Source organism: Chelonia mydas, chromosome 3, assembly GCF_015237465.2.
Source record: "Chelonia mydas isolate rCheMyd1 chromosome 3, rCheMyd1.pri.v2, whole genome shotgun sequence".
Taxonomy (NCBI): domain Eukaryota; kingdom Metazoa; phylum Chordata; order Testudines; family Cheloniidae; genus Chelonia; species Chelonia mydas.
The window spans coordinates 94,760,916-94,785,066 of NC_057851.1; the positions used below are offsets into that span (position 1 = coordinate 94,760,916).

The following is a 24,151-nucleotide window of genomic DNA, read 5'->3' on the forward strand; positions in this document are numbered from 1 at the left end:
CACACACCATGAAACAGACTGGGATTAGTAGGAAAATATGAAATGTGGTATTATGAATTCAGACTAATACTGTATTTTCAGTGGCTAATGTTACTATATAGCAGTAGTATAGGAGTCAATAGTGTGTGATACCACAGAATAAATGAGAAACGCTAACAAGTCTTCAGGAACATGTTTAGGGATATCGGCAGGCTTCCCTTGGTAGAACAGTTCTTCAGAATATAGCATTCATCAGCCCCCCCTTAACTGAAGCATTCAAAGATAAGGGGAAAAGGCTAAGAGCACACATAACAAAAATAAGATGTTTAAAGATAAATCCTACTTTCCGTGTTTCCATATTCTTTCACTTCCCTTTCAAAAGCATCATTACTCCGGAAAAGAGTGGTCAGTAACCAGGAAAGCTGGGGAGACTAAAGGTAGAATGGAAAACTTCAGTGTGCATATTAAGAACGGTGGGAATGGGCATGTCTCCTATCTGACAGAAACTAGTTAAGAAATTAAAAACTACTGTGTATAGAGGAAAACCAGGAGCAGACCACGAACAATCAGGAAAACTGGAAAAGAAACTTTCTTCACAAAGTCTGCAGTAGAAGAAGACATCTACTGAAGAATGATGTAATATTTAGAAGGGGAATGTACCGCAAGTGCCAGCTAATTTGCAGAATTGGGTTTGAAGGACAGCAGCAACATCCTGAAGCATGTTTCACTAGGCTACTGTGTGCCAGTGTGAAAGAGAACAAGAAGAGACATTAAATGCTTTCAAGACAGGAAAATATTCGTGGTAGTGGAAAACCACATCAAAGGGACTTTTGCCAATTAACTTTCTAACAAGAGAAAAAGATAAAGCAGCAAGAAATCTTTAAAAGCAATTTTCTGTAACAGCAGTAAACTAAGGAATACAGTAAGAATGGACTGGAAGGCAGAAGCTCAGTTTTCCAGCAGAAAAGTAACCTTTGCTAATTAAGATCAGGTTGTGTTCCTTGTCTGGTAAAGTAAACAGTTATGACAGGGCTGCCTGTTCTACTAGGAAAGCCAATCTGAACACTGATACATGGCCTGAAGAGTAGGAATTTGTGAGATGGAAGAAGATGAAGCTACTCTGTCTTATAACAGGGAATTAATTTCTTTTCAAGCAATTTGCAGAACACTCAGTACCAAGAATAACAGCAATCAATATGGTGAGTAAAGACAGATACAAATCATTGTCAGAAGCTGAATGAGGCTAAGCACATAATTATTAATATCTGCATTCAAGGAAAAGGAGATAAAAAACCTATGCTGAAATCTCTTAAGCAGTAACAGCAACAGGTGGACAGTATTGGTAAGCTGCAGAAGCCTGTTACTTCCCTGGGGTACGACTATTCATAAGGCAACCTTTGCAGAGAACATACCGCTCTCAAGGATCTCTGCTGAAGTTCATCATTAAACTTTTTGTTTTTGTTTTTTCACTCAAAATATTTTTTTCTTTAACACCTCAGAATGATAAGTAGCATCTTCACAAGTTAGACAACCCTTCATAAATTAGACAAAAAATAAAGTATTAAACTTGATGAGTGGCTGTCAAATAAAAATGGCAGAGAATCTAGGTTTTGGTTCTACAATCCACATGTTTTAGGGAATGAGTATCAACAGCTGCCCCTATGTGTCTCAACGTACTGAATGTTCTTTAGGACATCTACCCAGTCCAGGGTCATACGAAACACTAGGCAAAACAACAGATGCTTTGTAGCATCATTAGGAAGCTTATTCCATTCCAATTTAACCTGCATTGATCGCAGGGTGCCATAGGTCAGTATTAAAATAAAATATGAAGCCCATCTCAGGAAAGTCATTCTGTAGGGGGCAGAAAAATGATTTCAAGTACACAATACCAAATCTTTCAGTCTACCCCCCTCCCCTCCAAACACCCCCCCCCCCATTTAAACAAAGTAAAATCTGTTAAAATGTAATGCTGTCTCAAATTTAAATGTAAAGTTATATTAGAAAGGCTATAGAAGTATAGTGTGGGTTCAGAAACATAAAAAAGAAACTGATAATTAATAACTGGCCTAAATAAAGCTAAATTAACCACAGCCACGTATTATTTTCTGGAGACAAAATTTGCCAAGTATTTGAGCATGGCCTATTTTTTTCTGGAGTTCGTACTCCTCCCTGACAACTCTCTGCTTCCTGTTGCCTCTTGCTTTCAATTTCGGGCACTTCTTCCCTCTGTATGGAACACGCTCTCCGTACTTTCAAGTACGTTGTCACAACTGACACTCTCCACCTGCTATCCCAGAAGCATAACTTGTGAAGTTTTTTCTCAGCTCTGGGTTTCTTGCATGCCAGTGGTATGCTGCTTCCAGGCGACAGGCCAATCAGCTAAAAGTACAATGTTACTTGGATATGCCTGAGGTGTGGAGCTCTGTAAACGAATCTTCCAAGATATGTGTACATGCAGCATGGTGGGGAGGATACTAGAAGAGAGAAGATGGGTCAGATTGGTAAATTCCCTGTGGGAAGTGAAGGTTGTTTCAAACCACGTTCAGTGGCAATGGTACTAAAAACTGAGAGTGAGATGGTAAACAAAGCATTGTGAGTTATGGTATATACATTTTCCAAAAAGGATAACATCATGTGGTCAGCTGTTTGAGCCTTGCCAGGTCAACTGCACAGTTAGCCCCTCACTTGATAACACCGCTGTTTTCACAGCAATTTGCATTCCATTTTCCATAATGCCTCCTAATTTCACTTTTGCAAAGATTACTTTCAGGCAATTGCTTTAATTATCTGTTACTCCACAAGGAATGACATTTTCCTCTGGCTGAGGGAAGAGATGTATCACACTGCGTTAATGCTGATGAGACTCTCCAAGGGTGAAACCATGCACTGACTTGCCAGGCTTGGCAAGCAAACTGAGGAGGCAGTTAGCCAGCACCTCGTGCTGTTGCTGACAGATTGGCCCAATTGCCAGTGCTTTGAAGGCAATCTGCACAGGATTGCCAGTCACACTTTAAACTTCTAAACACATGCAATAGAGTTTCTAATCTGAGATTCATCAAAGCAAAATGGTATCACCCAAGACCATGGCAAAACACACTGAACTGCAAAGTTAAGACAAGCTTCTCTGCCCAATCCAATGAGGTGTTAATGCCAAGCTCAGCAATGATGGATGGACTCATTAGTGGTTCAGTTATCTCCAGCTGAACCTGGAGCCAAGGCATATGGTTTAACAGATGTTCCAGCAAACGGCTCTATTCTCTGTTCCTCATAGATGTTCAGTTATACTGGCCATTGATAAGAGACTGTAAAATCTGATTGGCCATATGGGAGTCACAATTGCTCCCAACTCAAAATGCAGCCTGCTTCTGGTGAAGAAAAACAAAACCCAGCACCCACAAACCTATTCCTCTGATATCCTTACTGGATTAAAGGAACAAGTAATATTATAATAATAATAAGTAATACAAGTAATATAGCATGTAAATGTCATCTTCCTATCCATTCTGACTAGCCATATGAAGTCAGTCTACCTCTACATTGTACTTGCTTAGTACTACACTGAAGCATCTAATGCACAAGCCACACTTCTCCATGCTGAGGGTGAGGGAACGGGGACAAACTTGTAATGCTATTTTGACCATTTAAACTCTCATTATTATAAGTTCTCTTTGGAAGAAAAAAAAATCAGTGCTTAGCATGTTCTCTGAATCAATAATTGCCTTTGCTCTGCCTATTTTCTTGGATACGTAACATTTAGCAGTGTCCAGAGAACAGGCACAATGCACAGCTAAGCACTTGGGTTTGCTTGCTATTTATTAGCATAGGTCCACTGGTGTGCATGGTACTTTACACCCCAAAATAAATAAATACAATACAAATATAAAGATATCTGCCCAAGGGGGCTTCCATATTAACTTAACAAAGACAACAATTCAAGATGAACAGAGGAGTGAGGCAAAAAGAATAGTAAACAATGAAAAGGAAATATTGCATCTGGAAGAAAGTCACTTTTAACTTATTACATTAAAAAAATACACAGACACCAAAGCAGAAGTGGGTAGTGTCAGAGTGTACAGCTGGCCATACTTTTATGATTCTCCATGGTTAATATGCATTAAGCATAAAATTAAACACAGATGTGTACACCTCTGGACTCCTTCAACAAAGGAATTTCAACATGTGCTGGTCTTAACTTTCACAAAAAGACAGACAACTTAGTGTGCATACAGGTTGCCAATTTTGGTTAGTTGTCTTCCTGGAGGTTTCACCCCATGACATAATCTTTAATTAAAGGTTGAATCTTTAAATCCTGGAGACTCCTGCACAATCCTGGAGGGTTGGCAACCCCGTATGTGTGATTAATGACATTACACTAGGAGAGGGCCTACAGTATGTAACCATAGCTGGAAATAAGCTCAGCAAGAAAATAAGAACCAACCTGAACATTAGTGCTAGTTCTCTGAACATTTCTGCCTCCAGCTGGGGTATTAAATTACCATCTCTGTTTTGAATAATCACATCTCTGAGTCCAGAAACTCTAGCGGCTATAGTGGCCCCAGCTACCATTGAATCCAAATAAGTGTCTTGCAAACCTGTGAGGCCCTGCAGTGGGAACTTTGGGGGTCGGGGGAGGGACAGAATGTCTGTTATTTTTACCTGTAACAGTATCTTAAGGGAAATGGGGAAAGGTGGACAGAGAAGAAACATCTCAAGAATTCAGATATATGTGAGAAAGCTTTACACAAGCATCCATATTTTGGAATGCTCAACTAAAACAAAAATGTACAAACCTTTGATGTTCTCCTACTGTATTTGTTTATAATTATGGGCCAGTTAAAGTATTTATTTCTGTAAATAAAAAGAATAGCCGTGGTACTGTAATAATTGTGTGTTGCACACTTGCTGCGGAAGGAAGAGGTGCAATTTTGAAAGCTGTTTCTCTCTCATATCCCCATATTTAACATTCAATATTCTCACAATGTGGTACTGAACCAGCTAAGGCTCTTTATCTAGTCCAGTGGTCCCCAAACTACGGGGCCAACTGTGCAGTAATGGAGGGGGCAGCAGACAGATTCCATTATTGGTAGGGGGTGTGCGACAGGAAAAGTTTGGGGCACCACTGATCTAGTCAGATATCTATCTGCTTTATATTAATGCAGCTGCCATCTTTCCAAGCACTTTTGTTCTCAGCATTACTTATCTTTCAGTGCCAAAATCCTGTTTCTCCCAACCTCAGTCCAATGCGACTGTGAAATTGAAAAAAAGAAAAAACAAGTGCTATCTGATTAAAAAAAATAAAGTGTGAGATCCAAAAAAGGTCCAGCTCAAGACCAGTCCTTACTCGTCTTTCTGTAATGCTCACAAAAATCTGAGTCTGTGAAAAGCCTTTGGATCTTACAGCATTATATATATGCATATAATAAGGGATTTGGTGTATTGGAACACACTACCTATACTCCTGATTTTATATTCATACAAATGTGTACACACTTAAAATTATATATATACATATGCAAGAAAAAATATCATACAGTGGCATGCACATAATGCACAATTTCTAACAGCTCTGATTTCTGAAGTTATAAAAATAAGCCTTTCTAAAATACAGCATTACTGTTTGTGCTACTGTCGCTGATCATACCACTAGCTCCATCCCACAAAATAAATAAATAAAAATGATTTGCCTAATTTTACTGAAGGAGATGGGAAAGAGTGAAAGGGCAGAGGGGGTTCTGCTGTTTCTTTTTAAAGTTCTTTCTTTATTTTAATCCTTCACTTAGAAATACCCAAAGAACTGGAAGAGACAGAGTCATTACTTTCTTTAAATAACCCCACGGCTGCAAAACTACTACTCTATAGCTTCAGTGTAACCAAACAGGATCTTTGTGTCAGAGAGCATTTCTGGCATGAACAGCCCCAGTCTCCCCAAATGTCATTTCATATCATTACATCTCATGTAGAATGCCTTATTCGAAGTTTTCAAAAGGGAAGATCTTTTCACATTCAACTATTATGACAAAAAAAGTTCTTTTTATTATTATTATTATTTTTTTTTTAACATAGCATGCTATTAAAGCATCTCTCTTCACACCCTAGCTGGCCTTGCTGCTATAAGAGAAGATGCATTCCTGGAATGCTTCTGCTCCAGGCCCTCAAAAACAATTATTTAGGCATTTGATTTGATCTGTTGGTGGTTTTCTTCTTAGTACTGATACTTTAGAATCTAAGTTTGCTAGTTTGGACAAAGGGTATATGTGGACCTTTACCAAGTCACACACTTGTATACCCCATGTGGTCCATATCCCACCTTTACACCAGTTTCAAGGAAAATGGGTCAAACTGATGTTTGCTCAAAACTATGCACAGCAAGATTGATAACCAGCAATGTTCTCCAAACAGTGAAGAAAGTATTTTGACAGGTAAAATTAATGATTAGCATGGCTGTGCTGGGAAAACAGAGCAAAGATTTGAATGATGAGAAAGGAAGATATGGGGCGATGAGGAAATGGTAACAGAACTAGTGGAGTTTAAAGTAAAATACGAGTAGAGATCTGCATTTGAAAAATTGAGGTGACTTCTATCAAACAGCCATTTTTATAGCAAGGTCGCAAAGCACTTTATAAACATTAACAAAGAAAGTTATTTGAAGGGCAAAAGACCCTTCTAGTCCCAAGATGTCAGCCAACAAATGAAAGGATATTCTTAGCATTTTATAAGATAAGAAAGTATCCACTTCTGTGATCTATCTAGTAAAATCTATGAACTGGGTGAAGAGAGAACAAATGTTTTCAAAGCAGTTTTGGCTGCTAACTGGCTTTCTTGCAGGGAAAAGAAAAGTTATAAGGGATAATCAGTCAAAGTTATCTTACTTGGAGGACAGAGTGGTATGGAAAAATTCCAGTTGGCTCTCACTGTCAGGCCTTGTTGAGCAATTATCTGTGCTGAAAGTGGTGCTCTACATTGTTTCTTTACACTCTCATTGTTATAACCTTATCTGTCATAAAATAATCAAGGTTAATTTAATTTAACTTTGCCAAATTGGGCACATAAAACACACAATGCTCAGAAATTGAACTGCTCTTTCTCAATAAGTACATTTTATATTTGTTCAATTTAAATAATGGTTTGTACTTAGCAGAAAGACTTGCAAAACAAATAATTCCTGGTGATATATCTATTTACTACACTGACTTACTAATGTGAAATGCAATGCAATCACTTTTGGTTCTGTATTCATTTTTCACACTGTAGCACATTGCGATTATCTGTTCTTGGAATATTTTCTGTGTCCTATTTATCTAGGAGTCAGTCTCTCTCACGTTCTACCCAAAAGAAAAATTTCCTCTGTCTTTATTTTGGACTTCAGGTGTATCTCCTGGCTATATATATACCCAAAGATGGTCATCTCCTTTCTCAACTGGGTTAGAAGTCAGACCCGGATTGGGAAAAATTGATTAGGTTTCATTTTGGCAGTGTCTGACTTACTACGAAGTATATAACTTTACATTTGGTACTTTCTAGATTTTAAAATTGTATTTTTGAAATTCAGATTTTTTAAATATCAAAAGGTTCTGCTTGAAGGAGCAATTTTCAATTTTTCAAAATAATTAAGGATTGTGCACACTGCAAACTTGCTGTTGCTAGGCTCAATGTATACACACACTGAAATAATGTGGTAAGTTTTGATTAGTTCTTCAACTTTCATCTACATCAAGCAATGAGAAACCATTCTTGAAAAGGCTGTCTATGCCCGTAATCTTTCCTAACAACTTGCTTTTTCTAAACTGAGTAAAAAATTCTCATAGCTTTGTGAGGGGCAAACAATATTCTGATTTTAGACATTGTTTACTTTAGAACATATACTTGTATATTTATACAAATCTTTCTCCTATCATGCAAAGGCATGGCAATTTTATAGTGTCAGGTTAAAAATTCCCTCTTTTTAACACACACATCCCGAGGGATTAATTGCAATTTCCCTCTATCATAGAATCATCCATCATAGTTATGACAGCTCTCTGTTAAGCCTGTACTAAATATAGCACATTTGTTTACTAGATACTAAACTTCTTCTTTCAAACCACAGGTATTCATTGCTTACATGTTTTGATAAAGAAACATTTACAAGTAGACAGAATACATTAACAGTTACCTTACATAGTAACCATTTGTCTAGTACGCCTTTTTATGTTTTCTAATCCAAGTTTTAAAAATTTGGAGTTATTAGCACAGAATAATAGAAACACAGAGCTGGAGAGGACGTCAAGTGATCGTCTAGTCTATCCCCACGCACTGAGGCAGGACCAAGTATACCTTGATCATCACTGACAGGTGTTTGTCCAATCTGCTCTTAAAAACCTCCAATGACAGGGATTCTATCACCTCCCTTGGTAAACTATTTCAGTGCTTAACTATTCTTATAGTTACAAAGTCTTTCCTCACATCTAATTTAAATAATCCTTGCTGCAGATTAAGCCTATTACTTCTTGTCCTACCATCAGTGGACACAGAGAACAACAGATCACCATCCTCTTTATAAACAGCCCTCAACATATTTGAAGAATGTTATCAGGTTCCATCTATCCCCATTGATCTTCGTTTCTCAAGATTAAACATGCCCATTTTTAAACCTTTCCTCATAGGTCAGGGTTTCCAAACTTTTTATAATTTTTGTTGCTCTCCTCTGGACTCTCTCAAATTTGGCCATATCTTTCTTCAAGTGTGGCACCCAGAATCATGCACAATACTCCAGCTGGGGCCTCACCTGTGCCAAGTCGAGTGGAACAATTATCTCCTATGTTTGACATACAATACTCCTGTTAATTCACACCAGAATAATTGCTTTTTTCTCAGATGCATCATATTGTTGGCTCATTCCATTTGTGATCCACTGTAACCCCCACGTCCTTTTCAGCAGTAATACCACCTAGCCAGCTATTCCACAGTTTGATATTTTCCTTCCTAAGTGAAGTACTTTGCACTTGTCTTTACTGAATTTTGTCTTGCTGATTTCAGACCAATTTTCCAATCTACCAAACTAATTTTGAATTATAATCCTGTCTCTGAAGTGCCTTCAACTCCTCCCATCTTGGGGTCACCTGCAAATTTTATACGCCATTATCCAAGTCATTAATATTGACTGGTGTTGGACCCAGGGCAGAGGCCAGAGAGATCCTACTAGATCCATCCTCCCAGTGTGACAGTGACCCACTGATAGCTACAATGAGTATGGTCTTTCAACTAGTAGTTTCCTCTATACCACATTTCCCTAGTTTGCTTATGAGAATGTCCTGTGGGACTGCATCAAAAGTTTTACTAAAAATCAAGATCATCTACTGCTTCCCTGCTCTCCAGTAGGGAAGTAATCCTGTCAAAGAAGGAAATTAGCTTGGTTTGGCAAGATTTGTTCTTGAGAAATCCATATTGGCTATTACTTATCACCCTGTTATCCTCTAAGTGCTTACAAATTGATTGTTTGATAATTTGTTCCTGTATCTTTCCAGTCTGATTAGGTCTTCTGTGTAATCAAATAATTCACAAATTTGATTTATAGGAAAGATTCTACATGCCCAAGATTTAAGAAGAAAAAAACACTGAATTAAAATATTTCATATTCAACAATAAGTTTGTTCTTTATTCAAACAGACTTGGATGAGTTAGCCTTACCTGCAGCCATAACTTGTTATTCACTGCATCCCTCCCTGTAGCAATGCATTGAAATGTAGCATTCTGCCCTGCATTGACCTCTACATCCCCCAGCCTCAAGAAATGTGGAGATTTATCTGTGGAGGTGAAAAAATAAAATTACAAACAGTGCTCACTAATAAAAAAAATACATTACTTTCTCCCAAAAGATACATATTATGACAACCTTTGGCTAAAACTAATCTCATATGAAAGAAAGTGATTTTTGTTTCATTTTAATTCAAGAAAAAGCATTTGTGCTCTTTCCTCCCTCTCCCCAGTGATTCTACTACTGTATGTTGCACATGAGTTATAATAAAATAATTTACAAATTAAAGCAAAGGAGAATAAATGCAGAAATGTGAGAAAGACATCACAAAAATTCTTCCAGTGTATTTCCTTTGTATTCCACCTGACATACTGTAATCCCTCACAACAAGTAAAACAGTTTTGGGGGGAAGTGAGATTTAATTTGTTGTATTCATGATACTGTATTAAGAGCTAATGCAATGTAATTTTGAGCTCTTTCCTCCTCAGCAGACAAATGTTTTCTGTGCCATTAAATATGGTAACATTTCAATGGCTGATAGAACACAGTTTATACATCTGCACAGACTCAATGAAAGGTCTGTGGCAAAACCACCTAACTGAATTATTGAGCTGAAGAAAACTGATGGTCACAATTGAAGGATGCACGTTATAGCTCTCGCACACTTTTTTACCTACATAACCAGTTAAACTGAAGTCTCATTCATGCTTTCTTTTAAAAAAGCAATTTGAAAAGAGAATGGGATAAGCATCACTAAGCAGACATGGTTTATTTGAATACTGTATCATGTTGATAATCTGCTGTCAAGACTATATTTGACTACCTTTTTCTTTTACCACTTGTCTACCCAGCAGAGCTCTTTTTTAAGCATCTGTTTTTAGGCGAGTCCCTGTAGCTGGGCTTGCTGAAATATAAAAAGGCAAGAGACTCAATAACTCCTTAGGCTGAGTAGGGCTGTAAGCCCTTAGAGTGCAATGCTCTTAGCCTTAGTCGTTTTTAGGTGGGGAAAGAGGATAAAGGGAATTTGAGTTTGCAATCACATCTTTATTATTTGGCATCTCTTAGTGAGCACTGGCTTCAGAAACTTGTATATCGATGGAGAAAGTAGTTAAGCTATCAGCCACAGGGATATGCTACAACAAAATAGCACTTTTGAAGGGGATTGCGGGGCTATGTTGGTTGGACAGGTAAAGTAGAATGGGATAGAATTAACAAGAAAAGTAGCAACAAATGAGAGAACTGCATAGACATGATTTTTTCCCATGTGCATTGGTCCAATGTTTGCTGAGCTATTGCGCCACTGGCCTAGGATTTATTCCAGGATTAGGAGAGCAAGAGTGAAACCTACATTTAAATGCATACAGTCTGTCCCTATTCATAATGGCCTACAATAATTGGAAACCAGAAGATACATAGTTCTCAGTCAGGTTTCATACCTTTATTAAGGTGTCTAACAGCCCTCAGACTTAAATACGCTAACCAATTTAAAATTAGCACAAATCAGTATATATATTTTTAATGTAAGAAATTTCAATTTTAGTGTCCACAATCTATCACTTAAAAAAGGCAACCACTGAAGAGTTACACTTTTATTTTCATGCAATGCTTTATTTCTGCTAGACAAAAAGATTTTTACCTAGTGAAATCACTACTGTGCCACCCCAATATTCATTCCTGTAAGCTTGTAATAGAAATTCTACAGAAGGAACAAAGAACAGCAATGATCAAGCAATGAAAACTCAGCAGTCTGAGCCAATATTGAGCATATCCTGAAAAGACAGAGAAAATGCAGCCCTTAATCACGACTTACCACAAGGGTAACTCAGAACCTGGATGTCATCAATGGCAATGTAGCCATTTCTCCCATCTGAGACTTCAGCTTCAAATATTACCTGTCAAAAAGAAAGGAAAAAAAAGGTTTACAACACTCATTTCTACAGAATCCACAGTGGAGAGTGCAGATATATGGCACATTGCTTTTTCATTTAAGCTGAACTTTCCACACGGTTTGATGATTGAATGGAATATTTATTACTTAATGTACTATAGTTCCATACCATTTGTATATTTGACTTCTTCTAGACTTGCTACTTATGGACACAACATAGAAATATGTTTCTTAACTTATAATTAATGTTAGTCTGTTGCCATTGGACTAAAGTTTATTTTCAGCACTATACATAGGATTAAACTTTGAAAATACCATTTTAGGTGGGCCAGACATCTCCTTACACACAAGTAAGGAAACAACAGGAATTTAAAGTCCAGTTGGAGTCATACTCCCCACATATTCCTGAACTCCCCCTGCAGTACAATTCCACAAAAGAAAATTGTTCTTGTGATGTTGCAAGTAGCATTTCCCCAGTGGCTTTGACAGGAGTAGGTGCAGTTTGATATTATCATTGTCAGTTCATTCTTCACTCCTGCTACAAAACAGGAAAAGTGTGATGTGCGGGAGCAATAAAGGCACTTCTTCACTACTTCACATCTGCTCCTACTTCCTGTTCCACCCTCCACCAACAGGAGCAGCAAAGAATTTCTGGGCTGCTCCTATACATAGAGATTTCTCCAGAGCCTTGCAAAACCAGACTGTGAAACTGACCAGAGTGTAATTAGTGTGTCTACTGCTGCCTTGCCATGGAAAGGCATGTATTTGGCAAATGACACAAAGCGGGGGTGCAAACACTTTGGAAGACAGAGATAAAATTCGAAAGGCATGTATTTGGCAAATGACACAAAGCGGGGGTGCAAACACTTTGGAAGACAGAGATAAAATTCAAAAGGATCATGATAAAATGGAGAACTGGGCTATGCACAACAAAACGAAATTCAGTGAAGACAAATGTAAGGTGCTACATTTAGGGAAGAAAAAACAAATGCACAAATACAGAATAGGGGTAACTGGCTTGGCAGCACCACTGCTGAGAAGGATCTGGGAGTTGTGGTGGATCACAAACTCAACCTGAGTCAACAATGTGGTGATGCTGCTGCAAAAAAAGCAACGGCAATTTTGGGTTGCATTAACAGAGGCATAACATGCAAGTCACAGGGGGTGATAGTATCGCTCTATTCAGCGCTGGTTAGGCCTCTGCTGAAATACGTGTCCAATTTTGGTCATCAACATATGGAAAGGATGTAGAGAAACTGGAAAGGATCCAGAGGCAAGTGACAAAGATTATCAAAGGGATGGAATGCAGGCCATATGAGCAAAGACTGAAGAAACTGGGTATGTTTATTTTGGAAAAGAGACGATTAAGGGAGGAGGTGGGGACATGATGATAATCTTCAAATACCTGACAGGCTGCCATAAAAGAGATGGAAAAAATTTGTTCTCTCTTGCCACAGAGGGAGGACAAGAGGCAAAGGGTTCAAATTACAGCATAGCAGATTTAGGACATTTTTCCTGAGATTTAATTTAACAGTAAGAACAGTAGGACAAAGGAACAGACAGCCTAGGGAGGAAATAAAAACTCCTTCACTGGAGGTTTTCAGAAGGGGGCCGGATGGAGCCATCTGTCTTTGATGGTTTAAACACAACAAATCCTGCATCTTGGCAGGGGATTAGACTAGATGCCCCTTGTGGTCCCTTCTAACCCTATGGTTCTATGATACCCCGAGTTATAGGTTATATGGTAAAAAAGCCCTGTAAACCCTGCACTGGAACCAATTAAATGCCTAGTGTAGGAAAGTATGGTTGACCTCCCCTGTGCTAAAGTTTAATAAATGTTCTGGCCTGCTGTTTAATTCTATGCATGTATCTGTCCTCATTTCACTGCTGTGACTGCATCAGTACACAAATCTCTCTTTTAGTACTGCCATAATAAAGATGCTTAAAACAATCCCACGAATATGACTTTATACATGTATTGAAGTGTGAGAATGCTGTCATCTTACAGAGGCTTATTGCAAGCAAGCTAAGTCAATGAGACAGGATTTGAATTCAGTTTTGATTGTGGTACAGGGGGTGGTGGCCATTCTTTTTTGCATTTGGCAGCAAGTTCCACAGCCTCGGTCCCATTTCCATGGAAGATCCGTCTCTTGTGGACAGGAGAGAGTCATTAATTAGTGTGACGTGCTGACCTTCAACAGAAAGTGCTATGGCCTTCCCAACAGGAAAGGTCCATTAACACCCGATGGAGTACTGTGGGACATTAAAGAAAACAAAAGATGTTTGTTGTTCTGCTCTCCCCTCAACCCACCCCCATGTAGACGAGTCATGCAAGTGGATTCTTCCCATCTGCTGAGCTTGCAGCACAAGGCAGGAGTGGTATAAAAACCCCTAACAAGATGGAACCAATTATCTCTATACTGCTTGGCCTCGCCGGGGGGAGGGAGGGATTTTTCTAGGCATAAGCAAGAGAACCCCAGCTACTTAGCCTGAGTTAGCTCCAAAAGACATAGAGAGCTTCCTTACTAAAGAGGCTTGTATTTCCTTTTGAAACTTTAAGATTGTAACTCATTTATGTACTTAGGTTTACCTGCTTTAACCTTGTAAATATCTCATTTCCTTTTCCTATTTAATAAATCTTCATATAGTTTATTATAGGATTAGCTACAAGCCCTGTCTTTGGACTGAAATCTAAGGTGCAACGACATCAGGTAAGTGACTGGTCCTGTGGGACTGGAAATAACCTGGCCAACGGGAGCTGCGGGGCCAGTGCCTGCAGGCGGAGGCAGTGTGCAGAGCCACTGGCCGTGCCTCTGCATAGGAGCTGAAGGAGATGTCGCCGCTTCTGGAAGCCCCCCGAAGTAAGCATCGCCCAGAGCTCTCACCCCTCCCACACCCCAACCCCCTCCCACACCCAAATTCCTGCTGCTGTTGCTGGGGGGGAGGGGGCGTAGTGGCCCAAGACTGCTCCAGCAGCAGTCGGTGAGGCTGACATGGGGGCTGCACAAGCTGCTCAGGCAGCTCCTAGGCCAGCTGCACTGGACACTGCAGAAGTTATGGAGGTCCCGGAAATTCACGGAATCCATGACTTCTGTGACCTCCATGACAGACTCGCAGCCTTATATATAGTGCCTTGATATTTGATTGGTGCAATCTAAATAGAGAACTCACAACCAATTTAGGGATTGTGCCCTGCTTCGTAACGGTCTGCCCTGAAGTTGGTAGTAACACTATTGAGTAACTGTAGACAGTGTTACAAAACCCACCTCAAAAAAGGAAAGGTGGAAGAGACAAAAAGTGCATGGGAAAGATTAAAATGAAGATAGGAAGAAAACTCATAGGGGAAAACATGAAAAGGCTACAGAACAAAAGGTAGCGGAGCAAGACAAATGCAGAAATTTAGAGGGCTGGGGAGGATAAGGTGAAAGGAAGACCAAAACATTGAATTTACTTACAGAGGAGGAGGAGGAATTTTTATTCAAATCTCAGAATATGAAGGCTACATTTCACACATACAAATAATTAAATCTCTGCCACATGCTACTATATGCTATTTATTTGCACCCAGGAGAGGATAGGGGTGTCCCTAGCCTCTGACTGCCAGAAACTGGGAGTGGACAACAGAAGATGGATCATTCAATGATTGGCTGTTCTATTCAGTCCCTCTGAAGCACCTGGCATTGGCCACTGTCAGGAGACAGGATACTGGACTAGATGGACCATTGGTCTGACCCAGTATGGCCGTTCTTATGATACAGGGATGTAAAATATTCATATTTCTAGGACTTTATATGGTAAAAGTGCAGCAAAGTTTCTCAACTCCAGGGTTCTTTTAGCACTTTCATTTCATAACATTATAAGTGCCTGATTTTAACACTGGAAAGGGAAGAGAGAAATTATTCATATTCGAGAAAAAGATTAAGTTGGAAGTTCAAAATGCCGAAAAGCAATCTCTGATAGCTTGTGTGCCCCCGCCCTCCATCCTTTAAAAATAGTCAAGTCTGAGAGCTCCCTGTATCCAAACAGTTTTATCAGAACTTTGAAACGTCTGAGGCTAATATGACCATGAAGTCCAATATAAAACATCAAGGAGTCCAGTGGCACCTTAAAGACTAACAGATTTATTTGGGCATAAGCTTATTGTTGTTTTTGTGGATACAGACTAACACGGCTACTCTGATACTTGACAAGATAAAACATTTTACTCATGCTCTTTTAGGTGATAATACTGGTAGAATCCTACCATTTAGGAATGGATAAGTCCTACTATATAACTGTGTCCACTGCCATGCAAAGACAGAACAGGACTGTCACTGAGATAAAGAATATTACTTTTGTAACAGAAAACTCTTATCACCTTTGCAACCCGAAAACTTACAAAATATTGGCTGTGCAACCTTTATTCTGAGCCCTTGTACATATGCATTATGACACAATCTTTTTTTATTATGATTACATACTATATTTTTCACAGAATTGTCTCATTCAGTGCACAAGGTAGGCTGGGATCTGTGGATAAATCAGAGCTGCGTAATGAATGAGGCCATTGTGTGTAGGACCCTTGCTTCATTTGTTACAGAAGTTGGAAGGTGTGTAGTGAAGGAGGAAGGGAATTGTACGAGAGGAGAAAGTACAGTCCCCCAGTTATGACAACTGAATGCTGCACTGAATAACTGGATTCTATCCCTGCCTCTGCCACAGAATTCCATGTGATTTTTTGTTTTGTTTTTAGGGGTGCGGGGGGGGGGGGGGCAGAACAACTAGATTCAACACTCCAAAATGAGTCAGTGGTAGTTTTTGTAGCAATGCGTATTTCAGGTCTTGGGGCTGGAGAGACACGTGTCATTAGAGTTCCCATTAGAGCAGCTCTTTACAAGCCCAGCTTGGTCCTTCGCCAACATCTCCTTTTGGAGTTGTACCTGATCTTATTGCCAGTTTTCATGCATATCCACCGTGGGATGGGCTGGTTCTGTTTTTGCTTCTTGACAAGGAATCACTTGATCTTGAATGTCTTGTGGGACGACATGGTGCGGAGTGACGAGCCAGTCACCACAATTCCACGTGATGTGAGGCAAGGCACTTAAACCAAACCGTTCACAGGTGGCCACTAATTGCGTTCCTCATTAACTAGATGCCTGACTTGAGAATCAGAGGCTAAGCACTCATAGCTGCAACTGAAGTCACTGGGAGATCTACTTTGAACGTAGGAATGAAGTGCTGTACAATGCTAAGTACTCTGAAAACTCAGATCCTAGGAGTCTCAAACCGGTGGTCCAAAATTAGTGGACACTTGATCTTAATCTCCCTGTGTCTCAGTTTCCCATCTATAAATAGGAAAAATACCACCTCCAATCTCACACGGGTGTTAGGAAAATAAAATCATTAATCTTTATGAAGCAATCAGATGCCACAATGATGAGTGTCAGAAAAGCCCACAAAGAAGTTAATAATTCTGTCTTTAGAGCAGGGCTTGAATAGTGTTCAATGATAAGGCCTGGGGCCACACATCAAACAATGAGGAGAAAATAAAATATTGAATCGTGGCTCATTAAGAGATGCTCCATCCATTCTGTGCCCTCTGGAAAAGACAGTATAGCCATGCCTGACTTTTTATTGCTTGACTTTGTCATCTTAACATTCTTTTAATATAGCTTTGCATATGTATTATAAGCAAACTGTGTGCATACATAGGCATCCGTACGCACAATGAGCTAATGACTGCATACACCGGGGCTGGAGTGTGAATACTCCTCTGTTTCTAGTTTACTGTAATGTAAAAGACAAACATGTTCTTGGCATAGATGCAGTTTCCAATCCAGGTTCCTTTCTTGTATCTTCAGAGCATGGTTCAAAGAGTCAGACATGGCATAAGACAGTGGAGACTGAAGAAAGTTATTCACTGGTTTAAAAAAAAAGTATTCTGCAATGAGACACATAGGCCCCATCCTGGCAACAAAAGGGTTAATGACAACATGTGGCCCCAAACTGGCCCCACCCCACTAGACTTGCAGCAAGGGCCGGCATGGGGAAAGGAGTTAAAAGGAGGCGATCTAGCCCAGGTCAGGACTGCCTAGGAGGGAGAGCTGAGTGCGGCTTCTCCTCACATAAAATCTGGGTGCAGCTCAGAGACTGAGGTAGCTTGTCAACTGGATGGGCCCCTGCAGATGATGAGACCCTGAGGGATCAACTGATGCACGGACTGTTTGAAGACAAGCCCTGAATAGAAGGGTGGGGTCTTACTGAAGTTTCATCAGACAACCCTGCTTTGGGTTGTAGTTTTCGATTCCTGATCTATTTTGGCCCATAGCACCCAGGAAGGAGTAGGCCTGAAGTGCACCTTAGCCAGAGAGCCAGAGTACCGCTACCTCAGACCTCACGAGTAGCAGCGGCCTAACGGCAGAAACCTGCAGTTCATGCCCTGCTGGGCCACAAAGGGGCATCACAGAGCCAAGGTGGACACACATTCAATATCGTTTTAGAGACCTTCCTCGCCTGTTTGGCTGATGTGATATACCTACATGGACATCTCGCATAATCACGGATAAAATGCCACCAGATAGTCTCATTTAGATAACAAGGATACATACCTTAATTACAAAAAAGTGGGTGAAAAAGCATGCGGGGAGAGGGAGGATCTTTCCCTGTCATTTTCATTACTGTGATGCTCATCACTAAGAGTCTGAAATTTGTATATTTCCTGTCCAGTTAATTCTTCCCTCTCCCCATTACACTTTACCAAAGCCCATACTGGCTCAACAATACTTCTCCAACAGCTTCTCCTCTTTCAATAATGAATTCATCTAAAAGATATAGGATTCATTTGATGTCCCATGATGTAGTTATCACTAACAGTAAAACAATTCTGAAAAGCACCTTATCGGTTCTCCTGAGAGCTTTCCCATTGGCAAAATTAAACAACCTCCAATGAACGGTGGTCCCTTGAAATATGTGTCAACAAGTTATGCTAAACAATCTGTTCCACCTTGTATTTAGCTGTTACTCTCTAAGTACTTGTCCCAGACCTGAAGAGCTCTGAGTAAACTTGAAAGCTTGTCTCTCTCACCAACAGAAGTTGGTCCAATAAAAGGTATTGTCTCTCTAATACCGTGGGACTGACACAGCTACAACAACACTAATAGCATATACAAGCTGGGGAAAACTGAAACACAACTTAAGCTGGCCCTCCTGACTCGCCCCTAGACTTTAACTCAGCCCATTTAGAATGTGCTAAAGTCTGAACCGTCTTGTCTACATTAGAATTTCTAGGACATGTTCATTAGAACACATTAGCGAATACCTTTAAACCCTACTCAAGAGAAATCTCCAGGGTAACCATAACACAGTCTAAGCCCAGCCTAAACTTCTTCCTAGTATAGATGCAAGGTAACGCCCTGTAGCTCAATTTAGCTGGCTGAGTTGTAGCGTAGGATCTCGCCTAGATTAAATCACAATTGTCAAAATCAAGCTAACTGTGTTATTCTGCAGTCCTAGACTAGTGACAGCTATTTTTTGTATTAAAAAAAAAGTGTCCCATTTTAGAAGTCTGATATCTTCTTACCCTGCAGGACTGTAAATTGGAACTTACTATTAAACCATTAAAAGAGGAAATACCAAGCTACCCGAGACTAGCACTTTAATATGAACCCTTACCTCTGACATCATAGTATCATCCCCATGGGAAAAAAATCACATACAACATACACATCACATCATTCCCCAGTACAGAAATGCTTACTATTCATGTACAGCTAAGCTCAGAATTAAGACTTTACATGTGTCATAGTGTAATGGCGAGTAATGTGGTGTGTACATTGTGTTACAGCAAATGTTTGAGGTGATGGAACTTAGTGTACAGGAGAAAAAGTGGGGAATATAATGTGCGGGGTTAAGGTATATTAAAGGAGGATTCCCCTTAAGGAACAATAACTGGATTTGTTTGTTTGTTTTGTTTTTCCTTTATGAAAATATCGTATATACACATCTATATTATGTAGTATATAGTAACACACACACACAGAACACTTGGTTACAGCAACAAGTCTTCCTTTCACTGACCTTATTTTCCCCCTTAGGCTCTGCTTTGCATCATTAACAAGAGCTAAAAAGAAATTTCTGAGAGCAGATTCCATGACTGACAAAGATCTAATTGGCCTTACCACTTCAACAGAGCATTCAACGTGAGAAACTTTTCTGTCAAGCTACACACACACAAAAATGGATTCTTGCTAGCTTAATTGCCAAAACCTTGAACTCATCCACAGGTCAATTCCAATGCTTGGTGCTGAGAACTGAGTTAAAAGACTGTATACAGAAGGGATTATAGTCATGACAGATGACAATATAAAAGCCATCCAGTGCTTCAGCTTGGGAATGGAATTAACTTTGCTTTTCATGCTGTTTTCTCTCCAGTCTATTACCTGAAATCCTGAAGGTGGCTATTCTGATCTAATATTTGCAGCTCCAGCACCATTTTTACACTTTTGGCTAAATAAACTAAATGAAGGGGAAATTCTAGTTAAAGCTGGAATTTAGAGAAAAGGTTGGGGATGGGTGCAGGGGAGAGACTTTTGTCTCTAAAATAACTTTATCCTGGAAACTTTGTGACCAGTTTATATGAGTCTGAATAGGTTAATGATTTTTAAAATATTTAAAGTTTAAAGTTAAAGTAAACCCAATAAATCCATGAAGTTTTTTCGGTTGGAAGATGGGGTCTGTTTGTTCTTTTATTCTACATTTGTAAAAGAACACTTGATCAGCTCCAGATGTACTGGAAACAAAATTGGTTAATGTCAGAATATACATAGAAACAGGTTTGTTCTCTAGAAAAACAAACATCCCATAGCTAAAAGGCCATAAATGGCAAGATAAACAGTACTTACAAAATTACGAATGCTAGAGACTCCGATCACATCAACATTTTTACTATAATTAAATCTGATGTTTCAGCAGTTTAAAGATTTCAAGTATTAGGATTTTAATTAATAATCTACAACTAAAAGTAAATGTAAACACTTGAAAAATTAAGAGAAATACTTCCAGTAAGAAGTGCAATGAAAACAGCTTGAAATGAGAGAGGTGGGGAGGGATGTCTAAACAAATTTTGTCCTAATATGTAAAAAAAAAAAATGTGTTGACATAATAAAATGCATCTCCCTTGTGACAGTTCCAGATAATTTTGCTGAGCTAATTTAGAAACCATGAAAATATAATTACTTCCATTTGAATGCTTAACTAATGCTGTGAGGCAGGGTTTTCTGCTGACAGGGCCCTAGAGGATTTTCAGTACAGTAAATCAACCACTTGGGTGAAAACTTTGGAATCTAGCCCCTTTACAATCTGCTAGTTAAGAAACACCCTCCTTTCTGTTGGTTTTCACGACTCACTTCTTCAGAGATTTAAAAACTGAAAAGTTCAAAAGCTACCTGCTTGTTAAGTTAGTAATATTGTTATCAAAGGTTTTTAAGGCCCAGCTTGACAAAGCCGTGGCAGGGATGATTTGGTTGGGGTTGGTCCTGCTTTGAGCAGGGGACTGGACTAGATGACCTCCTGAGGTCTCTTCCAACCCTAATACTCTATGATTCTATTCTTAAGCTGGTGAGCAAACATTAATAGATATTTCTATCTTCTCATAATCACCCAAGGGAGACCCAGTGAACACACCTTTAATCTTCTCACCAGGTGTTGAAATTTGACACGGGATCATGAAGCTACTTCATTTTTCAGATCCAGTTTAAAAATGCTCCTGTGGGATTCCACACTAGAAATGAACACACACATGCTGCTGCTGCTGGACCTCTAAATAGGCCTTAAAAAGTGACTCTGGCAAGAATCACAGAACAATGAAATTGAAGGGCAGAGGTCTCAGGGTGGCAGCAGAGACTTCCCGCAATGTTCTCAGTATAATACAATAGTAGTTCCCAAACTACGGTCTGTAGAGAGCTCGCTGGTCACATGAGGCTGGCTGGCTCTCCTCCTCCTCTCAGCCACTGAACTGCATTAGAGAGCTAAAACTAGATTCAGTACATTCCTAATATTACTTTTACGTGTGAGCAACTGCTGTAGTAGCCACAGGGGCGTTATACAATTGTGAAGAAGAGGTGGTTCATGAGGTTCTCTCTATTAAGATGCTATGAAAAATTTGAGAAACTTTGCCGTAGGACAGAGTAAAGGAGCTCCATGTTCTACCACCTATTTCTCTGATCCAGGAAGTCACTCTACCCGTCATCACAAAGGGTTGCGCCCTTTGAAAAGGTTTGAATGAGGCATCACACCATAAAATGGTCACAGCAGCATTTGGCTCTCAAGCCGTTAATCACCATCTGGGAGTTCTTAAGCTTTCACACATGCCCCAACTGCACTGGCTGACTGACTGAAGGAGAAGCTGGAGAAGAAATAGTGAGTTATAAAGGCTCTGTACCCAAGACCTTGGACATGCCACAGGGTGTGTCTGAGGTTGAGAGAGCCTAAAGGCTGAGATTCAAGAACAATGCACAGCTGAAAACATCTTGATCCTTCTCCAGTAAAAATGTCCACAATTTTAATTAGAGGCTAAGTGAAGGATAGGAGTGATAGCAAGTAACACCCATAAAATAAGAACACTTGACATTTTACTTCTTATTGTGATAGAATGAAAATTTGCAGAAGAGATCCAGACACAGTAATATCTGCCAAACTTCTTAAAGAGGCCAGAGGGAGCTAAGCCCTAAGGAGCTTGAGGCGTTCCAGGGTATTTTCTCCACTAACTGAAGAAACTATTTATAACTAAGACCGTTCTGCCTTCACCAATCCTACACACCAGACATTAAATGTTTTTGCTTTTAGCCAAGTTAAAGAAGAATCCCAATTCACGCGAAAAGACCACATCCTCTACCCCTTCAATTCATTTCTACATTTTGCCATCTCTATTTGTAAGTAAAATTCTCAGTTTCTCCAGGAGTTTCACTGAACATATATTTCTATTAAAAACCCTTATGCGGGTTTTTAATAGAATTCCAGATGTGTCACTGAGGCTAAGAAATGGGTGCTGAATATAAAACCAGGAAGTAAACATGAGGGAAAGAGGGCCACGGTAGATTGCAAGGTTCACCTTGAATCTTACAAAACAAGTGCTCAAGTTGTACAAATGAACAACCACCAAGCCAAGATTAATGTTATATAACTGAGTCAAAGATAAGCAAATTTAAATAAAATTACTCTCTTTAGTCCATGCTGGACAAAATAATTAATTGTAAAATTGCTGATTTGCAAATAAAATTTGAAACAGCCATCCAAAGATACAGAACCACCTCCATAACAACAGGAGAGCCTGCTTGCTCTGCAGGTAAGTAAATAACGTGCTTCACAAAGTCCACTTTCTATGCCATTGTCGCAGCTGCTTTTCCCCAGTCAGACTATTCACTGGAATACCACCCTATTCCTGTTCCAACACAGTTTCTTTGCAGTACATTCAGATGAACTACAACCTGACCTATTCTACCCCTCTTCTGTCTCCACAAATCTGCACATTCACATTTGTGATCCATTTCAGTTTATCAGTCTTCAATGAAATAGAAGTTTACATTGTCCCAACTCCCCCAGAAAGCAGTTGAGGCACAAAACGAGACACAGAGCATTTTGAATGAATGGTGACTCTTGTGAAGGGGCACATTAATCTACAGTGGAGTACAGAACATTGCTAACACTAAGCTTAATTAAGAGAAACATCTCCTAACACACAACATTCACTCAGTCAAAGGCCCCGATCTTGGGACGCAACTGAGGAGTGCGCAGTAGAACTCAGTGGGAAAGGTGTGTGAACAGATGGCTTTAAGTTACCTTTGCATTTCCCCAATCCTATCTATTCATCAGGCCTGCTTCATGACATAATTTACAGCACCCTTCTGGTTGCTCTAAATTATGTCATCTGGTAATGGCACTACAGCATCTACAGATCAGGAAGAGGAAAAACTGAGCCACACTCCCTGTGCCAGACTTAGAAATAAAGAGTCACATGTGAGCCGTTATGCCACCTCTGCACCACCAGAGGAACCCCAAATAGTTAGCTATGCACAAAATGGCCTTAACATACGGGAGATTCCGGGCCTAAATGTGTTGAAATAGTCAAGCAGAGGGAGTGAATTGTGTATTTATATTAATGATCAAAAATTTGTCAGACAATGTGAAATTAACCATTTGTCATCAAAAGTAATAGAAAAAATGTGAAATTCAGAATGTCTGCTCATTCTTGGCTTACTGCGCATTTGTGGGGAAAAGCCTGGGAGACTGGGATGTAATCAAGCAACTGATCTCGAAAAGGTAGGCATGACAGCAGGAGGCAAGCAAGGTGATGCAGATCACTGTACTGATGGGGGAAGAGGAGACAATTAAGAGGAAGGAAACACAGGATCGGGGGGGGGGGGGGGGGGGAGGGGGAGACGGGACGGACGGACGACCAGCTCTCCCAAATAAAAGAAAACAGGCCAGCTTTTCTTAGGCAGGGCCAGCTTCCCCTTACTCCTAAACTCCTCTGTGTATGTGTGGTTTTTTTAACCCTTCCCTAACACACACAC

General features: G+C 39.7%; 1 protein-coding gene and 1 pseudogene across 20 annotated transcripts in view; both read right to left on the minus strand.

The window, feature by feature from the left end:
* The window catches only part of PTPRK (protein tyrosine phosphatase receptor type K), a 577,439-nt gene that overhangs the window by 282,621 nt on the left and 270,667 nt on the right, over nucleotides 1-24,151 (minus strand). For all 20 annotated transcript variants that reach the window (XM_037894772.2, XM_043542882.1, XM_037894762.2 and 17 more), the window contains exons 4-5: nucleotides 11,526-11,607; nucleotides 9,649-9,764 (exon numbers count right to left, since the gene is read on the minus strand). In XM_037894772.2, the coding sequence (XP_037750700.1) occupies nucleotides 9,649-9,764; nucleotides 11,526-11,607 (198 nt within the window). The remainder of the gene's footprint in view (nucleotides 1-9,648; nucleotides 9,765-11,525; nucleotides 11,608-24,151) is intronic.
* Nucleotides 16,329-16,653, minus strand: LOC102940447 (annotated as a pseudogene).